This window comes from Oncorhynchus kisutch, unplaced genomic scaffold, assembly GCF_002021735.2.
Source record: "Oncorhynchus kisutch isolate 150728-3 unplaced genomic scaffold, Okis_V2 scaffold727, whole genome shotgun sequence".
Lineage (NCBI taxonomy): Eukaryota > Metazoa > Chordata > Actinopteri > Salmoniformes > Salmonidae > Oncorhynchus > Oncorhynchus kisutch.
Window position 1 is genome coordinate 895531 of NW_022262672.1, and position 27773 is coordinate 923303.

At 47.8% G+C, this 27773-nt stretch overlaps 1 protein-coding gene across 1 annotated transcript in view; it reads right to left on the reverse strand.

The window, feature by feature from the left end:
* Positions 1-27773, reverse strand: part of LOC116361512 (FERM, ARHGEF and pleckstrin domain-containing protein 1-like) — a 133205-nt gene that overhangs the window by 32526 nt on the left and 72906 nt on the right. The window contains 9 exon segments of the mRNA XM_031816004.1: positions 860-942; positions 1169-1258; positions 2120-2188; positions 2347-2477; positions 5480-5717; positions 7034-7115; positions 8932-9065; positions 16706-16795; positions 17697-17881. Coding sequence (XP_031671864.1) covers positions 860-942; positions 1169-1258; positions 2120-2188; positions 2347-2477; positions 5480-5717; positions 7034-7115; positions 8932-9065; positions 16706-16795; positions 17697-17881 — 1102 coding nt within the window.

Below are 27773 nucleotides of genomic sequence, written 5' to 3' on the forward strand. Positions count from 1 at the left end.
AACTGTAAAACACCCTAAAACATCTAGAAAACTGTAAAACACCCTAAACATCTAGAAAACTGTAAAACACCCTAAAACATCTAGAAAACTGTAAAACACCCTAAACATCTAGAAAACTGTAAAACACCCTAAACATCTAGAAAACTGTAAACACCCTAAACATCTAGAAAACTGTAAAACACCCTAAAACATTTAGAAAACTGTAAAACACCCTAAACATCTAGAAAACTGTAAAACACCCTAAACATCTAGAAAACTGTAAAACACCCTAAACATCTAGAAAACTGTAAAACACCCTAAAACATCTAGAAAACTGTAAAACACCCTAAAACATCTAGAAAACTGTAAAACACCCTAAACATCTAGAAAACTGTAAAACACCCTAAACATCTAGAAAACTGTAAAACACCCTAAACATCTAGAAAACTGTAAAACACCCTAAACATCTAGAAAACTGTAAAACACCCTAAACATCTAGAAAACTGTAAAACACCCTAAACATCTAGAAAACTGTAAAACACCCTAAACATCTAGAAAACTGTAAAACACCCTAAAACATCTAGAAAACTGTAAAACACCCTAAACATCTAGAAAACTGTAAAACACCCTAAAACATCTAGAAAACTGTAAAACACCCTAAACATCTAGAAAACTGTAAAACACCCTAAACATCTAGAAAACTGTAAAACACCCTAAACATCTAGAAAACTGTAAAACACCCTAAAACATCTAGAAAACTGTAAAACACCCTAAACATCTAGAAAACTGTAAAACACCCTAAACATCTAGAAAACTGTAAAACACCCTAAAACATCTAGAACATGGAATAACACCCAGAACACATCTAGAACACTTGTACCTTGCTGCCACGACGACAGACTGGTGCTGACCAAACAGAGTGAAGGAATGAGGAACTCCCCACTCATCCTCACTCTCCCTGATCTGAGGACACAGACACAGGTTGGATCAGAGGAGAGTGACCTCTACTAATTTACCGCTGTGTTATGTTATCTGAAGCTAACAGCATGGGGCCAGCTTCCCGGACACACATGAAGTCTAATCCTGGAATAAATGTTTTCTCTATATATCTGGCGTTTTAGGACGAGGCTTAATGTGTGTCCAGGAAACTGGCCCATAATGTTATGGTTCAGGTTCTGGAGACTCTTACTGTCATGCCGTAGAGAGGCAGCTGGCCGTGAACTTTGAACTGGTTGTCTGCTGTCATACCTCTGCTGGTGTACACCAGGGAATCACTGAACTGGAGGAGGAGAGAGGAACACAGAGATATAATGAGACATCACTGAACTGGAGGAGGAGAGAGGGAGAGAGGAACACAGAGATATAATGAGACATCACTGAACTGGAGGAGGAGAGAGGGAGGAACACAGAGATATAATGAGACATCACTGAACTGGAGGAGGAGAGAGGGAGAGAGGAACACAGATATAATGAGACATCACTGAACTGGAGGAGGAGGAGAGAGGAACATATAGATATAATGAGACATCACTGAACTGGAGGAGGAGGAGAGAGGGAGAGAGGAACACAGATATAATGAGACATCACTGAACTGGAGGAGGAAAGAGGGAGAGAGGAACACAGAGATATAATGAGACATCACTGAACTGGAGGAGGAGAGAGGGAGGAACACAGAGATATAATGAGACATCACTGAACTGGAGGAGGAGAGAGGGAGGAACACAGAGATATAATGAGACATCACTGAACTGGAGGAGGAGAGAGGGAGGAACACAGAGATATAATGAGACATCACTGAACTGGAGGAGGAGAGAGGGAGGAACACAGAGATATAATGAGACATCACTGAACTGGAGGAGGAGAGAGGAACACAGAGATATAATGAGACATCACTGAACTGGAGGAGGAGAGAGGGAGAGAGGAACACAGAGATATAATGAGACATCACTGAACTGGAGGAGGAGAGAGGAACACAGAGATATAATGAGACATCACTGAACTGGAGGAGGAGGAGAGAGGAACATAGAGATATAATGAGACATCACTGAACTGGAGGAGGAGAGAGGGAGGGAGGAACACAGAGAGGGATAGGGTGAGTGAGGAGGAGTCATGTGACAGGAAGTAGGAAGTAATGACTAACCAGGAAGAACATTCTTTGCTGTAGTCCTTTCCCTGAGAGCTTACTGAGACAGCCCAGTCTGATAAACTCCTGGATGGGTTACAGAAACAACACAGAGGAAACAATGAACAACGACATGCCTGGAAGTTAGATACACTAAAGGACAACATGAGGACTGATGTACTACAACATGGAATAAATCAGTACAATACTTGGCAAAGCAAAGCCAGGGAAAACTGTTCTCTTACCCTGCCAGGTATAGCCAGGTCCTGGATGCCTGTCAGATCTTTCTTCAGTTCTAGAAGCTTCTGGATGTTCTCCATCTTCATCATGGTTCCCTGAAGCTGCAGCACCATCTCTGATATATCAGCTAGGGCAGCTAGAGGAGGAGTGTTAGTACACACACCATCTCTGATATATCAGCTAGAGGAGGAGTGTTCTCTCTCTAACACACACCATCTCTGATATATCAGCTAGAGGAGGAGTGTTCTCTCTCTAACACACACCATCTCTGTTATATCAGCTAGAGGAGGAGTGTTCTCTCTCTAACACACACCATCTCTGATATACCAGCTAGAGGAGGAGTGTTCTCTCTCTAACACACACCATCTCTGATATATCAGCTAGAGGAGTAGTGTTCTCTCTCTAACACACACCATCTCTGATATACCAGCTAGAGGAGGAGTGTTCTCTCTCTAACACACACCATCTCTGATATACCAGCTAGAGGAGGAGGGTTCTCTCTCTAACACACACCATCTCTGATATATCAACTAGAGGAGGAGGGTTCTCTCTCTAACACACACCATCTCTGATATATCAGCTAGAGGAGGAGTGTTCTCTCTCTAACACACACCATCTCTGATGTATCAGCTAGAGGAGGAGTGTTCTCTCTCTAACACACACCATCTCTGATATACCAGCTAGAGGAGGAGTGTTCTCTGAGATATTAACTAGACAACTAGAGGAGCAGGGTTCTCTGAGATATTAACTAGACAACTAGAGGAGCAGGGTTCTCTCTGAGATATTAACTAGGACAACTAGAGGAGCAGGGTTCTCTGAGATATTAACTAGACAACTAGAGGAGCAGGGTTCTCTCTGAGATATTAACTAGGACAACTAGAGGAGCAGGGTTCTCTGAGATATTAACTAGACAACTAGAGGAGCAGGGTTCTCTGAGATATTAACTAGACAACTAGAGGAGCAGGGTTCTCTGAGATATTAACTAGACAACTAGAGGAGCAGGGTTCTCTCTGAGATATTAACTAGACAACTAGAGGAGCAGGGTTCTCTGAGATATTAACTAGACAACTAGAGGAGCAGGGTTCTCTCTGAGATATTAACTAGACAACTAGAGGAGCAGGGTTCTCTGAGATATTAACTAGACAACTAGAGGAGCAGGGTTCTCTCTGAGATATTAACTAGACAACTAGAGGAGCAGGGTTCTCTGAGATATTAACTAGACAACTGGAGGAGCAGGGTTCTCTCTGAGATATTAACTAGGACAACTAGAGGAGCAGGGTTCTCTGAGATATTAACTAGACAACTAGAGGAGCAGGGTTCTCTCTGAGATATTAACTAGACAACTAGAGGAGCAGGGTTCTCTGAGATATTAACTAGACAACTAGAGGAGCAGGGTTCTCTGAGATATTAACAAGACAACTAGAGGAGCAGGGTTCTCTCTGAGATATTAACTAGACAACTAGAGGAGCAGGGTTCTCTGAGATATTAACTAGACAACTGGAGGAGCAGGGTTCTCTCTGAGATATTAACTAGGACAACTAGAGGAGCAGGGTTCTCTGAGATATTAACTAGGACAACTAGAGGAGCAGGGTTCTCTCTGAGATATTAACTAGACAACTAGAGGAGCAGGGTTCTCAGATATTAACTAGACAACTAGAGGAGCAGGGTTCTCTGAGATATTAACTAGACAACTAGAGGAGCAGGGTTCTCTGAGATATTAACTAGACAACTAGAGGAGCAGGGTTCTCTGAGATATTAACTAGACAACTAGAGGAGCAGGGTTCTCTGAGATACTAACTAGAGGAGCAGGGTTCTCTCTGAGATATTAACTAGACAACTAGAGGAGCAGGGTTCTCTCTGAGATATTAACTAGACAACTAGAGGAGCAGGGTTCTCTCTGAGATATTAACTAGGACAACTAGAGGAGCAGGGTTCTCTGAGATATTAACTAGACAACTAGAGGAGCAGGGTTCTCTGAGATATTAACTAGACAACTAGAGGAGCAGGGTTCTCTCTGAGATATTAACTAGACAACTAGAGGAGCAGGGTTCTCTCTGAGATATTAACTAGGACAACTAGAGGAGCAGGGTTCTCTGAGATATTAACTAGACAACTAGAGGAGCAGGGTTCTCTGAGATATTAACTAGACAACTAGAGGAGCAGGGTTCTCTCTGAGATATTAACTAGACAACTAGAGGAGCAGGGTTCTCTCTGAGATATTAACTAGACAACTAGAGGAGCAGGGTTCTCTCTGAGATATTAACTAGACAACTAGAGGAGCAGGGTTCTCTCTGAGATATTAACTAGTGGAGCAGGGTTCTCTCTGAGATACTAACTAGAGGAGCAGGGTTCTCTCTGAGATACTAACTAGACAACTGGAGGAGCAGGGTTCTCTGAGATATTAACTAGGACAACTAGAGGAGCAGGGTTCTCTGAGATATTAACTAGACAACTAGAGGAGCAGGGTTCTCTGAGATATTAACTAGACAACTAGAGGAGCAGGGTTCTCTCTGAGATATTAACTAGACAACTAGAGGAGCAGGGTTCTCTGAGATATTAACTAGGACAACTAGAGGAGCAGGGTTCTCTGAGATATTAACTAGACAACTAGAGGAGCAGGGTTCTCTCTGAGATATTAACTAGACAACTAGAGGAGCAGGGTTCTCTCTGAGATATTAACTAGACAACTAGAGGAGCAGGGTTCTCTGAGATATTAACTAGACAACTAGAGGAGCAGGGTTCTCTGAGATATTAACTAGACAACTAGAGGAGCAGGGTTCTCTGAGATATTAACTAGACAACTAGAGGAGCAGGGTTCTCTCTGAGATATTAACTAGACAACTAGAGGAGCAGGGTTCTCTGAGATATTAACTAGGACAACTAGAGGAGCAGGGTTCTCTGAGATATTAACTAGACAACTAGAGGAGCAGGGTTCTCTGAGATATTAACTAGACAACTAGAGGAGCAGGGTTCTCTGAGATATTAACTAGACAACTAGAGGAGCAGGGTTCTCTGAGATACTAACTAGAGGAGCAGGGTTCTCTCTGAGATACTAACTAGAGGAGCAGGGTTCTCTGAGATACTAACTAGAGGAGCAGGGTTCTCTCTGAGATACTAACTAGAGGAGCAGGGTCCTACCTCTGCTGTCTCTGAAGTCTTGGTGTGTGGGGGGGTAGTGTTTGCAGAGTCTCTCCAGAATCAGTTTGTAGTGCAGCAGACGATGCAGGGGGCGTAGCAGGAACATGTTCAGGGACAGGTAACACACCTTCTGCTGCTCAAACTCTCGACACAACTCCTGCAGCCGCTGGGAGGCACGGCACGAACGCTCCAACTCAACCAACACCTCACCGTGACGCTGCAGGAGGGACGTCAACTGCTGATGGGGCAGAGAGGAGAGGGGTAGGTTAGGTAGAAGATGTAGGGGTTAGGGAGAGAGGAGAGGGGTAGGTTAGGTAGAAGATGTAGGGGTTAGAGAGAGAGGAGAGGGGTAGGTTAGGTAGAAGATGTAGGGGTTAGGGAGAGAGGAGAGGGGTAGGTTAGGTAGAAGATGTAGGGGTTAGAGGAGAGGGGTAGGTTAGGTAGAAGATGTAGGGGTTAGAGAGAGAGAGAGGAGAGGGGTAGGTTAGGTAGAAGATGTAGGGGTTAGAGAGAGAGGAGAGGGGTAGGTTAGGTAGAAGATGTAGGGGTTAGGGAGAGAGGAGAGGGGTAGGTTAGGTAGAAGATGTAGGGGTTAGAGAGAGAGGAGAGGGGTAGGTTAGGTAGAAGATGTAGGGGTTAGAGAGAGAGGAGAGGGGTAGGTTAGGTAGAAGATGTAGGGGTTAGAGAGAGAGGAGAGGGGTAGGTTAGGTAGAAGATGTAGGGGTTAGAGAGAGAGGAGAGGGGTAGGTTAGGTAGAAGATGTAGGGGTTAGGGAGAGAGGAGAGGGGTAGGTTAGGTAGAAGATGTAGGGGTTAGAGAAAGAGGAGAGGGGTAGGTTAGGTAGAAGATGTAGGGGTTAGAGAAAGAGGAGAGGGGTAGGTTAGGTAGAAGATGTAGGGGTTAGAGAGAGAGGAGAGGGGTAGGTTAGGTAGAAGATGTAGGGGTTAGAGAGAGAGGAGAGGGGTAGGTTAGGTAGAAGATGTAGGGGTTAGAGAGAGAGGAGAGGGGTAGGTTAGGTAGAAGATGTAGGGGTTAGAGAGAGAGGAGAGGGGTAGGTTAGGTAGAAGATGTAGGAGTTAGGGACAGAGGACTGTTAGCTGCTACTGTATAGATGCCAACCCCATGTGATTATCATGACCAACCCCATGTGATTATCATGACCAACCCCATGTGGTTATCATGACCAACCCCATGTGATTATCATGACCAACCCCATGTGATTATCATGACCAACCCCATGTGATTATCATGACCTACCCCATGTGATTATCATGACCTACCCCATGTGATTATCATGACCTACCCCATGCGATTATCATGACCTACCCCATGTGATTATCATGACCTACCCCATGTGATTATCATGACCTACCCCATGTGATTATCATGACCTACCCCATGTGATTATCATGACCTACCCCATGTGATTATCATGACCTACCCCATGCGATACTCCTACATATTCATCAGATGGCTGTAACTCCACCTATAACCCACAGGTCATTACTCTGAGGACATGTTGTAGGGCAGGAACGATATCCACGTCTACTGTACCTTTAACCCCTGAATGTTCTTCAGCATGACGTCACCGACACGCTGGTAGTCTCCTTTAATGTGGGCGTTGGACCGCCCCTCCCTGGTGACAGAGAGAAATCAACATGGTTACCTGCTGCTAAGCCTAACCCTGCAGGAGACAGACAGACAGTGTTTCACCCCCTCTCTCAGTGACACCATAGTGAGGGGCCAGTGGAGAAACAACATCACTAATTCAGTAACCCATTTGTCCATATCTAATTGAAACCACATTGCAACAGCGTGATTAACAGCTGAGAAGCATCAATCCCCGGGAGAAGATCAAACCCTTCCTGTGAGTGGTTGAGAGAGTTATGACACGTTGACTGCATTCCTGAGATTCTCCAACCCACATGTAGATGTGCCACATGTACCTACTAGAGAACACTGAGCTAATCGGCGTAGTTACACAGCTCCTCCAGCAGATGGGGTAGTGGAGCAGTATTCACTAGGTCTGTCCTCTCTAAGGAGCAGTATTCACTAGGTCTGTCCTCTAAGGAGCAGTATTCACTAGGTCTGTCCTCTCTAAGGAGCAGTATACACTAGGTCTGTCCTCTCTAAGGAGCAGTATTCACTAGGTCTGTCCACTCTAAGGAGCAGTATTCACTAGGTCTGTCCACTCTGAGGAGCAGTATACACTAGGTCTGTCCACTCAGAGGAGCAGTATTCACTAGGTCTGTCCACTCAGAGGAGCAGTATTCACTAGGTCTGTCCTCTCTAAGGAGCAGTATTCACTAGGTCTGTCCACTCAGAGGAGCAGTATACACTAGGTCTGTCCTCAGAGGAGCAGTATTCACTAGGTCTGTCCTCTCTAAGGAGCAGTATTCACTAGGTCTGTCCTCTCTAAGGAGCAGTATTCACTAGGTCTGTCCTCTCTAAGGAGCAGTATACACTAGGTCTGTCCTCTCTAAGGAACAGTATACACTAGGTCTGTCCTCTCTAAGGAGCAGTATTCACTAGGTCTGTCCTCTCAGTGGAGCAGTATTCACTAGGTCTGTCCACTCAGAGGAGCAGTATACACTAGGTCTGTCCTCTCTAAGGAGCAGTATTCACTAGGTCTGTCCACTCTAAGGAGCAGTATTCAGTAGGTCGTCCACCCGGGGTCTCTGATGGGCCGTCCGCCGGGGTCTCTGATGGGCCGTCCGCCGGGGTCTCTGATGGGCCGTCCGCCGGGGTCTCTGATGGGCCGTCCGCCGGGGTCTCTGATGGGCCGTCCGCCGGGGTCTCTGATGGGCCGTCCGCCGGGGTCTCTGATGGGCCGTCCGCCGGGGTCTCTGATGGGCCGTCCGCCGGGGTCTCTGATGGGCCGTCCGCCGGGGTCTCTGATGGGCCGTCCGCCGGGGTCTCTGATGGGCCGTCCGCCGGGGTCTCTGATGGGCCGTCCGCCGGGGTCTCTGATGGGCCGTCCGCCGGGGTCTCTGATGGGCCGTCCGCCGGGGTCTCTGATGGGCCGTCCGCCGGGGTCTCTGATGGGCCGTCCGCCGGGGTCTCTGATGGGCCGTCCGCCGGGGTCTCTGATGGGCCGTCCGCCGGGGTCTCTGATGGGCCGTCCGCCGGGGTCTCTGATGGGCCGTCCGCCGGGGTCTCTGATGGGCCGTCCGCCGGGGTCTCTGATGGGCCGTCCGCCGGGGTCTCTGATGGGCCGTCCGCCGGGGTCTCTGATGGGCCGTCCGCCGGGGTCTCCGATGGGCCGTCCACCGGGGGGTAGTGTTTGCAGAGTCTCTCCAGAATCAGGGTCTCTGATGGGTCGTCCACCAGGGTCTCTGATGATGATGATCAGTCCTGTATGACCGGCTGCTGTAGTGACTCACTGAAGAGTGGTGCTGAAAACCTGGACGTACACACACACACACACACACACACACACACACACTCCTCACCATTGCTGCAGCCTCTGCTCCACCTCCTTGAGGAAGGCCTGGTGTAACTGATAGACTGGATCATAGTTGGTGTTGATCAGAGTCCTCACTGAGTCTGGCAGGATGTCCTCTTTACCCAGCACAGCCTGGAACCACTGACACACAACACAGCTGTTAGACTAGCCTGGAACCACTGACACACAACACAGCTGTTAGACTAGCCTGGAACCACTGAGACACAACACAGCTGTTAGACTACCTCTTTACCCAGCACAGCCTGGAACCACTGAGACACAACACAGCTGTTAGACTACCTCTTTACCCAGCACAGCCTGGAACCATTGGGACACAACACAGCCTGGAACCACTGGGACAACACAGCTGTTAGACTACCTCTTTCCCCAGCACAGCCTGGAACCACTGGGACACAACACAGCTGTTAGACTACCTCTTTACCCAGCACAGCCTGGAACCACTGAGACAACACAGCTGTTAGACTACCTCTTTCCCCAGCACAGCCTGGAACCACTGAGACAACACAGCTGTTAGAGAGGAGAGTCAGCGGTGGGCTGGTTATGCTGGGGAAGGGAGAGACCAAGATATAGCTAGTATTGCTGGGGGGTCTAACCAGCTGTATAGGTAGTGGAGCTGGGGGGGTCTAACCAGCTGTATAGGTCGTGTAGCTGGGGGGTTCTACAGTACACCAGCTGTATAGGTAGTGTAGCTGGGGGGTCTAACCAGCTGTATAGGTAGTGTAGCTGGGGGGTCTACAGTACACCAGCTGTATAGGTAGTGTAGCTGGGGGGTCTAACCAGCTGTATAGGTAGTATAGCTGGGGGGGGTCTAACCAGCTGTATAGGTAGTGTAGCTGGGGGGGGGGGGGGGGTCTACAGGGCACCAGCTGTACAGGTAGTGTAGCTGGGGGGTCTAACTAGCTGTATAGGTCGTGTAGCTGGGGGGTCTAACCAGCTGTATAGGTAGTGTAGCTGGGGGGTCTATCCAGCTGTATAGGTAGTGTAGCTGGGGGGGGGGGGGGGGGGGGGGGGTCTAACCAGCTGTATAGGTAGTGTAGCTGGGGGGGGGGGGTCTAACCAGCTGTATAGGTAGTGTAGCTGGGGGGGTCTAACCAGCTGTATAGGTAGTGTAGTTGGGGGGGTTTAACCAGCTGTATAGGTAGTGTAGCTGGGGGGGGTCTAACCAGCTGTACAGGTAGTGTAGCTGGGGGGTCTAACCAGCTGTATAGGTAGTGTAGCTGGGGGGTCTAACCAGCTGTATAGGTAGTGTAGCTGGGGGGGTCTAACCAGCTGTATAGGTAGTGTAGTTGGGGGGTCTAACCAGCTGTATAGGTAGTGTAGCTGGGGGGTCTAACCAGCTGTATAGGTAGTGTAGCTGGGGGGTCTAACCAGTTGTATAGGTAGTGTAGCTGCGGTTTTTTAACCAGCTGTATTGCTAGTGTAGCTGCGGGGGGTTTTAACCAGCTGTATAGGTAGTGTAGCTGCGTTTTTTTAACCAGCTGTATAGCTAGTGTAGCTTCGGGGGGTTTTAACCAGCTGTATAGCTAGTGTAGCTGCGTTTTTTTTAAACCAGCTGTATAGCTAGTGTAGCTGCGGGTTTTTTTTAACCAGCTGTATAGCTAGTGTAGCTGCGGGGGGGTTTAACCAGCTGTATAGCTAGTGTAGCTGCAGGGTTTTTAAACCAGCTGTATAGCTAGTGTAGCTGCGGGGGGTTTAACCAGCTGTATAGGTAGTGTAGCTGCGGGGGGTTTAAGCAGCTGTATAGCTAGTGTAGCTGGGGGGGTTTAACCAGCTGTATAGGTAGTGTAGCTGCGGGGGGTTTTAACCAGCTGTATAGCTAGTGTAGCTGCGGGGGGTCTAACCAGCTGTATAGGTTGTGTAGCTGGGGGGGTCTACAGGACAACAGCTGTGTAGGTAGTGTAGCTGGGGGGGTCTAACCAGCTGTATGGGTAGTGTAGCTGGGGGGGGTCCAACCAGCTGTATAGCCAGTTTAGCTGCGTGGGGGTTTAACCAGCTGTATAGCTAGTGTAGCTGGGGGGGTCTAACCAGCTGTATAGCTAGTGCAGCTGCAGGGTTTTTAAACCAGCTGTATAGCTAGTGTAGCTGGGGGGGGTCTAACCAGCTGTATAGCTAGTGTAGCTGCGGGGGGGTTTAACCAGCTGTATAGGTAGTGTAGCTGGGGGGGTCTAACCAGCTGTATAGCTAGTGTAGCTGCGGGGGGGTTTTAACCAGCTGTATAGGTAGTGTAGCTGTTGGGGGTCTAACCAGCTGTATAGCTAGTGTAGCTGCGGGGGGTTTTAACCAGCTGTATAGGTAGTGTAGCTGGGGGGGGGTTAACCAGCTGTATAGGTAGTGTAGCTGGGGGGTTTAACCAGTTGTATAGGTAGTATAGCTGGGGGGGGGTTAACCAGCTGTATAGGTAGTGTAGCTGCGGGGGGTTTTAACCAGCTGTATAGGTAGTGTAGCTGGGGGGTCTAACCAGCTGTATAGGTAGTGTAGTTGGGGGGTCTAACCAGCTGTATAGGTAGTGTAGCTGGGGGGTCTAACCAGCTGTATAGGTAGTGTAGCTGGGGGGTCTAACCAGTTGTATAGGTAGTGTAGCTGCGGTTTTTTAACCAGCTGTATTGCTAGTGTAGCTGCGGGGGGTTTTAACCAGCTGTATAGGTACTGTAGCTGCAGGGGTTTTTAACCAGCTGTATAGCTAGTGTAGCTGCGGGGGGTTTTAACCAGCTGTTTAGCTAGTGTAGCTGCGGGGGGTTTTAACCAGCTGTATAGGTACTGTAGCTGCAGGGGTTTTTAACCAGCTGTATAGCTAGTGTAGCTGCGGGGGGTTTTAACCAGCTGTTTAGCTAGTGTAGCTGCGGGGGGGGTTTTAACCAGCTGTATAGCTAGTGTAGCTTCGGGGGGTTTTAACCAGCTGTATAGGTAGTGTAGCTGCGTTTTTTTTAACCAGCTGTATAGCTAGTGTAGCTTCGGGGGGTTTTAACCAGCTGTATAGCTAGTGTAGCTGCGTTTTTTTAAAACCAGCTGTATAGCTAGTGTAGCTGCGGTTTTTTTTTAACCAGCTGTATAGCTAGTGTAGCTGCGGGGGGGTTTAACCAGCTGTATAGCTAGTGTAGCTGCAGGGTTTTTAAACCAGCTGTATAGCTAGTGTAGCTGCGGGGGGTTTAACCAGCTGTATAGGTAGTGTAGCTGCGGGGGGTTTAAGCAGCTGTATAGCTAGTGTAGCTGGGGGGGTTTAACCAGCTGTATAGGTAGTGTAGCTGCGGGGGGTTTTAACCAGCTGTATAGCTAGTGTAGCTGCGGGGGGTCTAACCAGCTGTATAGGTTGTGTAGCTGGGGGGGTCTACAGGACAACAGCTGTGTAGGTAGTGTAGCTGGGGGGGGTCCAACCAGCTGTATAGCCAGTTTAGCTGCGTGGGGGTTTAACCAGCTGTATAGCTAGTGTAGCTGGGGGGGTCTAACCAGCTGTATAGCTAGTGCAGCTGCAGGGTTTTTAAACCAGCTGTATAGCTAGTGTAGCTGGGGGGGGGTCTAACCAGCTGTATAGCTAGTGTAGCTGCGGGGGGGTTTAACCAGCTGTATAGGTAGTGTAGCTGGGGGGGTCTAACCAGCTGTATAGCTAGTGTAGCTGCGGGGGGGTTTTAACCAGCTGTATAGGTAGTGTAGCTGTTGGGGGTCTAACCAGCTGTATAGCTAGTGTAGCTGCGGGGGGTTTTAACCAGCTGTATAGGTAGTGTAGCTGGGGGGGGGGTTAACCAGCTGTATAGGTAGTGTAGCTGGGGGGTTTAACCAGTTGTATAGGTAGTATAGCTGGGGGGGGTTAACCAGCTGTATAGGTAGTGTAGCTGCGGGGGGTTTTAACCAGCTGTATAGGTAGTGTAGCTGTGGTTTTTTAAAACCAGCTGTATAGGTAGTGTAGCTGCGGGGGGTTTTAACCAGCTGTATAGGTAGTGTAGCTGGGGGGGGGTTAACCAGCTGTATAGGTAGTGTAGCTGCGGGGGGTTTTAACCAGCTGTATAGGTAGTGTAGCTGCGGGGGGTTTAACCAGCTGTATAGGTAGTGTAGCTGCGGGGGGTTTAAGCAGCTGTATAGCTAGTGTAGCTGGGGGGGTTTAACCAGCTGTATAGGTAGTGTAGCTGCGGGGGGGTTTAACCAGCTGTATAGCTAGTGTAGCTGCGGGGGGTCTAACCAGCTGTATAGGTTGTGTAGCTGGGGGGGTCTACAGGACAACAGCTGTGTAGGTAGTGTAGCTGGGGGGGTCTAACCAGCTGTATGGGTAGTGTAGCTGGGGGGGGTCCAACCAGCTGTATAGCTAGTTTAGCTGCGGGGGGGTTTAACCAGCTGTATAGCTAGTGTAGCTGGGGGGGTCTAACCAGCTGTATAGCTAGTGCAGCTGCAGGGTTTTTAAACCAGCTGTATAGCTAGTGTAGCTGGGGGGGGTCTAACCAGCTGTATAGCTAGTGTAGCTGCGGGGGGGTTTAACCAGCTGTATAGGTAGTGTAGCTGGGGGGGTCTAACCAGCTGTATAGCTAGTGTAGCTGCGGGTTTTTTTTAACCAGCTGTATAGGTAGTGTAGCTGTTGGGGGTCTAACCAGCTGTATAGCTAGTGTAGCTGCGGGGTTTTTTAACCAGCTGTATAGGTAGTGTAGCTGGGGGGGGGTTAACCAGCTGTATAGGTAGTGTAGCTGGGGGGTTTAACCAGTTGTATAGGTAGTATAGCTGGGGGGGGTTAACCAGCTGTATAGGTAGTGTAGCTGCGGGGGGTTTTAACCAGCTGTATAGGTAGTGTAGCTGCGGTTTTTTTTAACCAGCTGTATAGGTAGTGTAGCTGCGGGGGGTTTAACCAGCTGTATAGGTAGTGTAGCTGGGGGGGGGGGTTAACCAGCTGTATAGGTAGTGTAGCTGCGGGGGGTTTTAACCAGCTGTATAGGTAGTGTAGCTGGGGGGGTCTAACCAGTAACAGATGATCTGCCATTGGCTGTTGGCATAAACCATCCTGTTCTTCACTCTTTCTCTTCCTCCCTCTCTTTTATCCTCTCTCTCTCTCTGTGTCTCTCACTGGCTCTCCCTGTGTGTCTCTGTCTCTCTCTCTAACCATTGTTATTACTAGTCTATCATTGTTATTACTAGGCTAACCATTATTACTAGTCTAACCATTGTTATCACTAGTCTATCATTGTTATCACTAGTCTATCATTGTTATTACTAGTCTATCATTGTTATTACTAGTCTAACCATTGTTATTACTAGTCTAACCATTGTTATTACTAGTCTATCATTGTTATTACTAGTCTATCATTGTTATCACTAGTCTATCATTGTTATTACTAGGCTAACCATTATTACTAGTCTAATCATTGTTATCACTAGTCTATCATTGTTATTACTAGGCTAACCATTATTACTACTCTGACCATTGTTATTACTAGTCTATCATTGTTAGCCTCCAGTATTTATGCTGCAGTAGTTTATATGTCGGGGGGCTAGGGTCAGTTTGTTATATCTGGAGTACTTCTCCTGTCCTATTCGGTGTCCTGTGTGAATTTAAGTGTGCTCTCTCTAATTCTCTCTCTCGGAGGACCTGAGCCCTTGGACCATGCCTCAGGACTACCTGACATGATGACTCCTTGCTGTCCCCAGTCCACCTGGCCGTGCTGCTGCTCCAGTTTCAACTGTTCTGCCTTATTATTATTGGACCATGCTGGTCATTTATGAACATTTGAACATCTTGGCCATGTTCTGTTATAATCTCCACCCGGCACAGCCAGAAGAGGACTGGCCACCCCACATAGCCTGGTTCCTCTCTAGGTTTCTTCCTAGGTTTTGGCCTTTCTAGGGAGTTTTTCCTAGCCACCGTGCTTCTACACCTGCATTGCTTGCTGTTTGGGGTTTTAGGCTGGGTTTCTGTACAGCACTTTGAGATATCAGCTGATGTACGAAGGGCTATATAAATACATTTGATTTGATGTATTACTAGGCTAACCATTATTACTAGTCTAACCATTGTTATCACTAGTCTATCATTGTTATTACTAGTCTAACCATTGTTATTACTAGTTTTACCATGGTTACTACTAGTCTTACCACTTATTACTACTAGTCTTACCACTTATTACTACTAGTCTTACCATGGTTACTACTAGTCTTACCATGGTTACTACTAGTCTTACCATGGTTACTACTAGTCTTACCATGGTTACTACTAGTCTTACCATGGTTACTACTAGTCTTACCATGGTTACTACTAGTCTTACCACTTATTACTACTAGTCTTACCACTTATTACTGCTAGTCTTACCACTTATTACTACTAGTCTTACCACTTATTACTACTAGTCTTACCACGGTTACACCTAGTCGTATCACGGTCACTACTAGTCTTACCATGGTTACACCTAGTCTTACCGGTTACTACTAGTCTTACCGGTTACTACTAGTCTTACCATGGTTACACCTAGTCTTTTTATAACTAGTCGTATCACAGTTACAACTAGCCGTGCCACGGTTACAACTAGCCGTGCCACGGTTATAACTAGCCGTGCCATGTTTATAACTACTCTTACCACGGTTATAACTAGTCTTACCATGGTTATAACTCGTTCTCCAGAGTTCTAATTAATCTTACCATGGTTATAACTAGTCTTACCATGGTTATAACTAGTTCTCCCAGAGTTATAATTAATCTTACCATGGTTATAACTAGTCTTACCATGGTTATAACTAGTTCTCCCAGAGTTATAATTAATCTTACCACAGTTATAACTAGTCTTACCATGGTTATAACTAGTTCTCCAGAGTTATAATTAATCTTACCATGGTTATAACTAGTCTTACCATGGTAATAACTAGTTCTCCAGAGTTATAATTAATCTTACCACGGTTATAACTAGTCTTACCATGGTTATAACTAGTTCTCCCAGAGTTATAATTCATCTTACCACAGTTATAACTAGTCTTACCACGTTTATAACTAGTTCTCCCAGAGTTATAATTCATCTTACCACGGTTATAACTAGTCTTACCATGGTTATAACTAGTCTTACCATGGTTATAACTAGTTCTCCCAGAGTTATAATTCATCTTACCACGGTTATAACTAGTCTTACCATGGTTATAACTAGTTCTCCCAGAGTTATAATTCATCTTAATACGGTTATAACTAGTTCTCCCAGAGTTATAATTCATCTTACCATGGTTATAACTAGTCTTACCATGGTTATAACTAGTTCTCCCAGAGTTATAATTCATCTTAATACGGTTATAACTAGTTCTCCCAGAGTTATAATTCATCTTACCATGGTTATAACTAGTCTTACCATGGTTATAACTAGTTCTCCCAGAGTTATAATTCATCTTACCATGGTTATAACTAGTCTTACCATGGTTATAACTAGTTCTCCCAGAGTTATAATTCATCTTACCATGGTTATAACTAGTCTTACCATGGTTATAACTAGTTCTCCCAGAGTTATAATTCATCTTACCATGGTTATAACTAGTCTTACCATGGTTATAACTAGTCTTACCATGGTTATAACTAGTTCTCCCAGAGTTATAATTCATCTTAATACGGTTATAACTAGTTCTCCCAGAGTTATAATTCATCTTACCATGGTTATAACTAGTCTTACCATGGTTATAACTAGTCTTACCATGGTTATAACTAGTTCTCCCAGAGTTATAATTCATCTTACCATGGTTATAACTAGTCTTACCATGGTTATAACTAGTCTTACCATGGTTATAACTAGTTCTCCCAGAGTTATAATTCATCTTACCACGGTTATAACTGCCAGGTCCTTCAGAAAGGTTCTCTCTGTGGTGAGAAGCTCCTTGGCGATGAAGTAGGCCTTGTCAGTTGGACACTTCTGGAAGAAAGAGGGAGAAAATGTCCAACACAACATTAATACCCTCAAACACCAAGTTAGGCGGATTAGAGCAGATGGCGTTAAACTATTAGGTCTTTCTTGTGTTTTGTTTCAGTCGAAGCATATATCCTGCTTCAGCGAACCATCCTCAAATCTCAATAGAAATTAGGTGGTTTTGGTGCAATGGCGACGTTACAGGCCTACTATAATATGCTATTATGTTCGGCTCAGTTATGTAACATCCTAACTCATCATAAGTCTTTGTCTGGAGAAATGTGATCTGGACAGACATCGAGTCAGCTTTGATCTAACTTTATGACATGAGCACCATTGTGAGAAGTGATAATCTTCCATTTGTAATAATAATAAGTGATGAGTAGAACTATTAGATGTAGGCAACAGATCTTGATGAGATCTAGCCTGGTAAAGTGGGATAACACAGTTCCTTACAGACTCTCACTAGCCTGGTAAAGTGGGATAACACAGTTCCTTACAGACTCTCACTAGCCTGGTAAAGTGGGATACCACAGTTCCTTACAGACTCTCACTAGGATGGTAAAGTGGGATAACACAGTTCCTTACAGACTCTCCCTAGCCTGGTAAAGTGGGATAACACAGTTCCTTACAGACTCTCACTAGCCTGGTAAAGTGGGATAACACAGTTCCTTACAGACTCTCCCTAGCCTGGTAAAGTGGGATAACACAGTTCCTTACAGACTCTCACTAGCCTGGTAAAGTGGGATAACACAGTTCCTTACAGACTCTCCCTAGCCTGGTAAAGTGGGATACCACAGTTCTAACAAAGTAGAACAGTACTGTCCTCTGGGCTGGATCACTCTCTCAAGAGTATGGGGACATGTCCTCCACCCTCCCTCCCACCCTCCCTCCCTGAAAGACAAACCTTCCTCCGAACCTCGTCCTCGTCATCCGTGCGGACGTAGCCAGCGTCAGTGAACAGGGGGGATGAGAGGGGGCAGGAATGGGCGTTGATGGGCGAGGGCTGGTGCCCGTTGGAGCTCTGACCCGGGCCGAAGGGAAAGGCTTTCTGCCCGTTCACCACCACTGGTGGGCTGCCTGAGATCACACCTGGAAGAGAGGAGGGGACAGGAACGAGTCAGAGAGATCAGAGCTGCCTGAGATCACACCTGGAAGAGAGGGGACAGGAACGAGTCAGAGCGGCATTCAACCTATCAAAACATGAAAACCTAACTAAAGTCTAACTAAAGTCAAGTAAAGTGTCCTGTTGAATGTAAAGTCATGTAAAATGTCCAGTTGAATGTAAAGTGTCCAGTTGAATGTAAAGTGTCCAGGTGAATGTAAAGTGTCCAGGTGAATGTAGAGTGTCCAGGTGAATGTAAAGTGTCCAGGTGAATGTAGAGTGTCGAGTTGAATGTAGAGTGTCCAGTTGAATGTAAAGTGTCCAGTTGAATGTAGAATGTCGAGCTGAATGTAGAGTGTCGAGTTGAATGTAGAGTGTTGAGTTGAATGTAAAGTGTACAGTTGAATGCAATGTAAAGGGCCCAGTTGAATTTAAAGTGTCCAGTTGAATGTAAAGTAATGTAAAGGCTCCAGTTGAATGTAAAGTAATGTAAAGTGTCCAGTTGAATGTAAAGTGTCCAGTTGAATGTAAAGTGTAGAGTTGAATGTAGAGTGTCGAGTTGAATGTAAAGTGTACAGTTGAATGTAATGTAAAGGGCCCAGTTGAATTTAAAGTGTCCAGTTGAATGTAAAGTAATGTAAAGGCTCCAGTTGGATGTAAAATAATGTAAAGGCTCCAGTTGAATGTAAAGTAAAGGCTCCAGTTGAATGTAAAGTAATGTAAAGACTCCAGTTGAATGTAAAGTGTCCAGTTGAATGTAAAGTAATGTAAAGGCTCCAGTTGAATGTAAAGTGTCCAGGTGAATGTAAAGGGTCTAGTTGAATGTAAAGTAATGTAAAGTGTCCAGTTGAATGTAGTGTCCAGTTGAATGTAGAGTGTCCAGTTGAATGTAAAGTGCCCAGTTGAATGTAAAGGGTCCAGCTGAATGTAAAGTGTCCAGTTGAATGTAAAGGGTCCAATTGAATGTAATGTAAAGGGCCCAGTTGAATTTAAAGTGTCCAGTTGAATGTAAAGTAATGTAAAGGCTCCAGTTGAATGTAAAGTAATGTAAAGTGTCCAGTTGAATGTAAAGTGTCCAGTTGAATGTAAAGTGTCGAGTTGAATGTAGAGTGTCGAGTTGAATGTAAAGTGTACAGTTGAATGTAATGTAAAGGGCCCAGTTGAATTTAAAGTGTCCTGTTGAATGTAAAGTGTCCAGTTGAATGTAAAGTGTCCAGTTGAATGTAGTGTCCAGTTGAATGTAAAGTAATGTAAAGGCTCCAGTTGAATGTAAAGTGTCCAGGTGAATGTAAAGGGTCTAGTTGAATGTAAAGTAATGTAAAGGCTCCAGTTGAATGTAATGTAAAGTGCCCAGTTGAATGTAAAGTCATGTAAAGTGTCCAGTTGAATGTAGAGTGTCCAGTTGAATGTAGAGTGTCCAGTTGAATGTAGAGTGTCCAGTTGAATGTAAAGTGTCCAGATAAATGTAAAATACCCAGTTGAATGTAAAGTAATGTAAAGGGTTCAGTTGAATGTAAAGTGTCCAATTTAATGTAAAGGGTCCAGTTGAATGTAAAGTAATGTAAAGGCTACAGTTGGATGTAAAATAATGTAAAGGCTCCAGTTGAATGTAAAGTAAAGGCTCCAGTTGAATGTAAAGTAATGTAAAGACTCCAGTTGAATGTAAAGTGTCCAGTTGAATGTAAAGTAATGTAAAGGCTCCAGTTGAATGTAAAGTGTCCAGGTGAATGTAAAGGGTCTAGTTGAATGTAAAGTAATGTAAAGTGTCCAGTTGAATGTAGTGTCCAGTTGAATGTAGAGTGTCCAGTTGAATGTAAAGTGCCCAGTTGAACGTAAAGGGTCCAGCTGAATGTAAAGGGTCCAGTTGAATGTAAAAGGTCCAGATAAATGTAAAATAATGTAAAGTGTCCAGTTGAATGTAAAGTGTCCAGTTGAATGTAAAGGGTCCAGTTGAATGTAAAGGGTCCAGTTGAATGTAAAGGGTCCAATTGAATGTAATGTAAAGTGTCCAGTTGAATGTAAAGTGTCCAGTTGAATGTAGAGTGTCCAGTTGAATGTAGAGTGTCCAGTTGAATGTAGAGTGTCCAGTTGAATGTAGAGTGTCCAGTTGAATGTAGAGTGTCCAGTTGAATGTAGTGTCCAGTTGAATCTAAAGTGTCCAGTTGAATGTAAAAGGTCCAGATAAATGTAAAGGGTCCAGTTGAATGTAAACTGTCCAGTTGAATGTAAAGGGTCCAGTTGAATATAAAGTGTCCAGTTGAATGTAAAGGGTCCAGTTGAATATAAAGGTGTCCAGTTGAATGTAAAGTGTCCAGTTGAATGTACAGTCATGTAAAGAGTGCAGTTGAATGTAAAGTGTCCAGTTGAATGTAAAGTGTCCAGTTGAATGTAAAGTGTCCAGTTGAATGTAATGTGACTAGTTGAATGTAAAGTAATGTAAAGTGTCCAGTTGAATGTAAAGGGTCCAGTTGAATGTAATGTGACTAGTTTAATGTACAGTAATGTAAAGGGTGCAGTTGAATGTAAAGTAATGTACAGGGTCCAGTTGAATGTAATGTGACTAGTTGAATTTAAAGTGTCCAGTTGAATGTAAAGTAATGTAAAGGCTCCAGTCGAATGCAAAGTCATGTAAAGGCTCCAGTTGAATGCAAAGTAATGTAAAGGCTCCAGTTGAATGCAAAGTAATGTAAAGGCTCCAGTTGAATGTAAAGTCATGTAAAGGCTCCAGTTGAATGTAAAGTGTCCAGTTGAATGTAAAGGGTCCTGTTGGATGTAAAGTAATGTAAAGGATCCAGTTGAATGTAAAGGCTCCAGTTGAATGTAACGTGTCCAGTCGAATGTTAAGGGTCCAGTTGAATGTAAAGTAATGTAATGTGTCCAGTTGAATGTAAAGCGTCCAGTTGAATGTAAAGGGTCCAGTTGAATGTAGAGTGTCGAGTTGAATGTAAAGTGTACAGTTGAATGTAATGTAAAGGGCCCAGTTGAATTTAAAGTGTCCTGTTGAATGTAAAGTGTCCAGTTGAATGTAAAGTGTCCAGTTGAATGTAGTGTCCAGTTGAATGTAAAGTAATGTAAAGGCTCCAGTTGAATGTAAAGTGTCCAGGTGAATGTAAAGGGTCTAGTTGAATGTAAAGTAATGTAAAGGCTCCAGTTGAATGTAATGTAAAGTGCCCAGTTGAATGTAAAGTCATGTAAAGTGTCCAGTTGAATGTAGAGTGTCCAGTTGAATGTAGAGTGTCCAGTTGAATGTAGAGTGTCCAGTTGAATGTAAAGTGTCCAGATAAATGTAAAATACCCAGTTGAATGTAAAGTAATGTAAAGGGTCCAGTTGAATGTAAAGTGTCCAATTTAATGTAAAGGGTCCAGTTGAATGTAAAGTAATGTAAAGGCTACAGTTGGATGTAAAATAATGTAAAGGCTCCAGTTGAATGTAAAGTAATGTAAAGACTCCAGTTGAATGTAAAGTGTCCAGTTGAATGTAAAGTAATGTAAAGGCTCCAGTTGAATGTAAAGTGTCCAGGTGAATGTAAAGGGTCTAGTTGAATGTAAAGTAATGTAAAGTGTCCAGTTGAATGTAGTGTCCAGTTGAATGTAGAGTGTCCAGTTGAATGTAAAGTGCCCAGTTGAACGTAAAGGGTCCAGCTGAATGTAAAGGGTCCAGTTGAATGTAAAAGGTCCAGATAAATGTAAAATAATGTAAAGTGTCCAGTTGAATGTAAAGTGTCCAGTTGAATGTAAAGGGTCCAGTTGAATGTAAAGGGTCCAGTTGAATGTAAAGGGTCCAATTGAATGTAATGTAAAGTGTCCAGTTGAATGTAAAGTGTCCAGTTGAATGTAGAGTGTCCAGTTGAATGTAGAGTGTCCAGTTGAATGTAGAGTGTCCAGTTGAATGTAGAGTGTCCAGTTGAATGTAGAGTGTCCAGTTGAATGTAGAGTGTCCAGTTGAATGTAGTGTCCAGTTGAATCTAAAGTGTCCAGTTGAATGTAAAAGGTCCAGATAAATGTAAAGGGTCCAGTTGAATGTAAACTGTCCAGTTGAATGTAAAGGGTCCAGTTGAATATAAAGTGTCCAGTTGAATGTAAAGGGTCCAGTTGAATATAAAGGTGTCCAGTTGAATGTAAAGTGTCCAGTTGAATGTACAGTCATGTAAAGAGTGCAGTTGAATGTAAAGTGTCCAGTTGAATGTAAAGTGTCCAGTTGAATGTAAAGTGTCCAGTTGAATGTAATGTGACTAGTTGAATGTAAAGTAATGTAAAGTGTCCAGTTGAATGTAAAGGGTCCAGTTGAATGTAATGTGACTAGTTTAATGTACAGTAATGTAAAGGGTGCAGTTGAATGTAAAGTAATGTACAGGGTCCAGTTGAATGTAATGTGACTAGTTGAATTTAAAGTGTCCAGTTGAATGTAAAGTAATGTAAAGGCTCCAGTTGAATGCAAAGTCATGTAAAGGCTCCAGTTGAATGCAAAGTAATGTAAAGGCTCCAGTTGAATGCAAAGTAATGTAAAGGCTCCAGTTGAATGTAAAGTCATGTAAAGGCTCCAGTTGAATGTAAAGTGTCCCGTTGAATGTAAAGGGTCCTGTTGGATGTAAAGTAATGTAAAGGATCCAGTTGAATGTAAAGGCTCCAGTTGAATGTAACGTGTCCAGTCGAATGTTAAGGGTCCAGTTGAATGTAAAGTAATGTAATGTGTCCAGTTGAATGTAAAGTGTCCAGTTTAATATAAAGCGTCCAGTTGAATGTAAAGGGTCCAGTTGAATGTAAAGTGTCCAGTTGAATGTAAAGTAATGTTAAGTGTCCTGGTGAATGTAAAGTTATGTAAAGTGTCCTGTTGAATGTAAAGTGTCCAGCCAGGAGAGAAGCACAACAGTGGAACACAGTAGATAGAGAGACAGAGGAAACAGCCTGGAGAGAAGCACAACAGTGGAACACAGTAGATAGACAGAGGAAACAGCCTGGAGAGAAGCACAACAGTGGAACACAGTAGAGAGACAGAGGAAACAGCCTGGAGAGAAGCACAACAGTGGAACACAGTAGAGAGACAGAGGAAACAGCCTGGAGAGAAGCACAACAGTGGAACACAGTAGAGAGACAGAGGAAACAGCCTGGAGAGAAGCACAACAGTGCTGGCAGAAAAATCAGCATTCAAAGGCATAGAAGCTTTGAACATAGTCTGATTTATTTGTCATGTTTTTAATGCTAAATATGTGTTGTCAGAGAATGTAATCAAACCAATGACAATGATGAGGATTACGCGGCGGCCATGTTGGATTTGCAAAAGAACAGAAATCAGGATCAGGGCCAAAAGGAACAACAATGAGATGTCTATCTTGTTTACATGCCAGGAGTCAAGCCAAGCAGACAGCAAAGAGGAAGAGGGAGGGGGGTCAGACAGACTGATGATTTGGATGACTGCTGATACAAGGGGGGGGGGGGGGGGGGTCAGACAGACTGATGATTTGGATGACTGCTGATACAGGGGGGGGGGATTGGGCTGGGTCGGTGTTCGGGGAGGGCAGGAGGAACATCAAACACGGCTGATACAGGGAGGGGGGAGGGGGGGGATTGGGCTGGGTCGGTGTTCGGGGAGGGCAGGAGGAACATCAAACACGGCTGATACAGGGGGGGGGGATTGGGCTGGGTTGGTGTTCGGGGAGGGCAGGAGGAACATCAAACACGGCTGATACAGGGAGGGGGGAGGATTGGGCTGGGTCGGTGTTCGGGGAGGGCAGGAGGAACATCAAACATGGCTGATACAGGGGGAGGGGGATTGGGCTGGGTCGGTGTTCGGGGAGGGCAGGAGGAACATCAAACACGGCTGATACAGGGAGGGGGGATTGGGCTGGGTCGGTGTTTCTGGGAGGGCAGGAGGAACATCAAACATGGCTGATACAGGGAGGGGGGAGATTGGGCTGGGTCGGTGTTCGGGGAGGGCAGGAGGAACATCAAACACGGCTGATACAGGGAGGGGGGGGAGATTGGGCTGGGTCGGTGTTCGGGGAGGGCAGGAGGAACATCAAACATGGCTGATACAGGGGGGGGGGGGTTTGGGCTGGGTCGGTGTTCGGGGAGGGCAGGAGGAACATCAAACACGGCTGATACAGGGAGGGGGGAGGGGGGGGGTTTGGGCTGGGTCGGTGTTCGGGGAGGGCAGGAGGACCATCAAACACGGCTGATACAGGGGGGGGGGGTGATTGGGCTGGGTCGGTGTTCGGGGAGGGCAGGAGGAACATCAAACATGGCTGATACAGGGGGGGGGGGGGGGGGGGGGATTGGGCTGGGTCGGTGTTCGGGGAGGGCAGGAGGAACATCAAACATGGCTGATACAGGGGGGAGGGGGGGGATGGATTGGGCTGGGTCGGTGTTCGGGGAGGGCAGGAGGAACATCAAACATGGCTGATACATGGGGGGAGGGGGGGGATGGATTGGGCTGGGTCGGTGTTCGGGGAGGGCAGGAGGAACATCAAACACGGCTGATACAGGGAGGGGGAGGGGGGGATTGGGCTGGGTCGGTGTTCGGGGAGGGCAGGAGGAACATCAAACACGGCTGATACAGGGGGGAGGGGGGGGGGTTGGGCTGGGTCGGTGTTCGGGGAGGGCAGGAGGAACATCAAACATGGCTGATACAGGGAGGGGGGAGGGGGGGGGATTGGGCTGGGTCGGTGTTCGGGGAGGGCAGGAGGAACATCAAACACGGCTGATACAGGGGGGGGGGATTGGGCTGGGTCGGTGTTCGGGGAGGGCAGGAGGAACATCAAACATGGCTGATACAGGGAGGCGGGGGATTGGGCTGGGTCGGTGTTCGGGGAGGGCAGGAGGAACATCAAACATGGCTGATACAGGGGGGGGATTGGGCTGGGTCGGTGTTCGGGGAGGGCAGGAGGAACATCAAACATGGCTGATACAGGGAGGGGGGGGATTGGGCTGGGTCGGTGTTCGGGGAGGGCAGGAGGAACATCAAACACGGCTGATACAGGGAGGGGGGGTGGGCTGGGTCGGTGTTCGGGGAGGGCAGGAGGAACATCAAACATGGCTGATACAGGGGGAGGGGGGGATTGGGCTGGGTCGGTGTTCGGGGAGGGCAGGAGGAACATCAAACATGGCTGATACAGGGAGGGGGGAGGGCAGGAGGAACATCAAACACGGCTGATACAGGGAGGGGGGGGGGGGGGGATTGGGTTGGGTCGGTGTTCGGGGAGGGCAGGAGGAACATCAAACATGGCTGATACAGGGAGGGGGGGGGGGATTGGGCTGGGTCGGTGTTCGGGGAGGGCAGGAGGAACATCAAACATGGCTGATACAGGGGGAGGGGGATTGGGCTGGGTCGGTGTTCGGGGAGGGCAGGAGGAACATCAAACACGGCTGATACAGGGAGGGGGGATTGGGCTGGGTCGGTGTTCGGGGAGAGCAGGAGGAACATCAAACATGGCTGATACAGGGAGGGGGGAGATTGGGCTGGGTCGGTGTTCGGGGAGGGCAGGAGGAACATCAAACACGGCTGATACAGGGGGGGGGGGGGATTGGGCTGGGTCGGTGTTCGGGGAGGGCAGGAGGAACATCAAACATGGCTGATACAGGGGGGGGGGGGTTTGGGCTGGGTCGGTGTTCGGGGAGGGCAGGAGGAACATCAAACACGGCTGATACAGGGAGGGGGGAGGGGGGGGGTTTGGGCTGGGTCGGTGTTCGGGGAGGGCAGGAGGACCATCAAACACGGCTGATACAGGGGGGGGGGGGGGTGATTGGGCTGGGTCGGTGTTCGGGGAGGGCAGGAGGAACATCAAACATGGCTGATACAGGGGGGGGGGGGGGGGATTGGGCTGGGTCGGTGTTCGGGGAGGGCAGGAGGAACATCAAACATGGCTGATACAGGGGGGAGGGGGGGGATGGATTGGGCTGGGTCGGTGTTCGGGGAGGGCAGGAGGAACATCAAACATGGCTGATACATGGGGGGAGGGGGGGGATGGATTGGGCTGGGTCGGTGTTCGGGGAGGGCAGGAGGAACATCAAACACGGCTGATACAGGGAGGGGGAGGGGGGGGATTGGGCTGGGTCGGTGTTCGGGGAGGGCAGGAGGAACATCAAACATGGCTGATACAGGGAGGGGGGAGGGGGGGGGGATTGGGCTGGGTCGGTGTTCGGGGAGGGCAGGAGGAACATCAAACACGGCTGATACAGGGGGGGGGATTGGGCTGGGTCGGTGTTCGGGGAGGGCAGGAGGAACATCAAACATGGCTGATACAGGGAGGGGGGGGATTGGGCTGGGTCGGTGTTCGGGGAGGGCAGGAGGAACATCAAACACGGCTGATACAGGGAGGGGGGGTGGGCTGGGTCGGTGTTCGGGGAGGGCAGGAGGAACATCAAACATGGCTGATACAGGGGGAGGGGGGGATTGGGCTGGGTCGGTGTTCGGGGAGGGCAGGAGGAACATCAAACATGGCTGATACAGGGAGGGGGGAGGGCAGGAGGAACATCAAACACGGCTGATACAGGGAGGGGGGGGGGGGGGATTGGGCTGAGTCGGTGTTCGGGGAGGGCAGGAGGAACATCAAACATGGCTGATACAGGGAGGGGGGGGGGGGATTGGGCTGAGTCGGTGTTCGGGGAGGGCAGGAGGAACATCAAACACGGCTGATACAGGGGGGGGGGATTGGGCTGGGTCGGTGTTCGGGGAGGGCAGGAGGAACATCAAACATGGCTGATACAGGGAGGGGGGGGATTGGGCTGGGTCGGTGTTCGGGGAGGGCAGGAGGAACATCAAACATGGCTGATACAGGGGGGGGGATTGGGCTGGGTCGGTGTTCGGGGAGGGCAGGAGGAACATCAAACATGGCTGATACAGGGAGGGGGGGGATTGGGCTGGGTCGGTGTTCGGGGAGGGCAGGAGGAACATCAAACACGGCTGATACAGGGAGGGGGGGTGGGCTGGGTCGGTGTTCGGGGAGGGCAGGAGGAACATCAAACATGGCTGATACAGGGGGAGGGGGGGATTGGGCTGGGTCGGTGTTCGGGGAGGGCAGGAGGAACATCAAACATGGCTGATACAGGGAGGGGGGAGGGCAGGAGGAACATCAAACACGGCTGATACAGGGAGGGGGGGGGGGGGGGATTGGGCTGGGTCGGTGTTCGGGGAGGGCAGGAGGAACATCAAACATGGCTGATACAGGGAGGGGGGGGGGGATTGGGCTGAGTCGGTGTTCGGGGAGGGCAGGAGGAACATCAAACATGGCTGATACAGGGAGGGGGGGATTGGGCTGGGTCGGTGTTCGGGGAGGGCAGGAGGATCATCAAACACGGCTGATACAGGGGGGGGGGATTGGGCTGGGTCGGTGTTCGGGGAGGGCAGGAGGAACATCAAACATGGCTGATACAGGGAGGGGGGGATTGGGCAGGAGGAACATCAAACACGGCTGATACAGGGAGGGGGGGGGGGATTGGGCTGGGTCGGTGTTCGGGGAGGGCAGGAGGAGCATCAAACATGGCTGATACAGGGGGAGGGGGATTGGGCTGGGTCGGTGTTCGGGGAGGGCAGGAGGAACATCAAACATGGCTGATACAGGGGGAGGGGGATTGGGCAGGGTCGGTGTTCGGGGAGGGCAGGAGGAACATCAAACATGGCTGATACAGGGGGAGGGGGATTGGGCTGGGTCGGTGTTCGGGGAGGGCAGGAGGAACATCAAACACGGCTGATACAGGGAGGGGGGGATTGGGCTGGGTCGGTGTTCGGGGAGGGTAGGAGGAACATCAAACACGGCTGATACAGGGGGGGGGGGGATTGGGCTGGGTCGGTGTTCGGGGAGGGCAGGAGGAACATCAAACATGGCTGATACAGGGAGGGGGGGGGGATTGGGCTGGGTCGGTGTTCGGGGAGGGCAGGAGGAA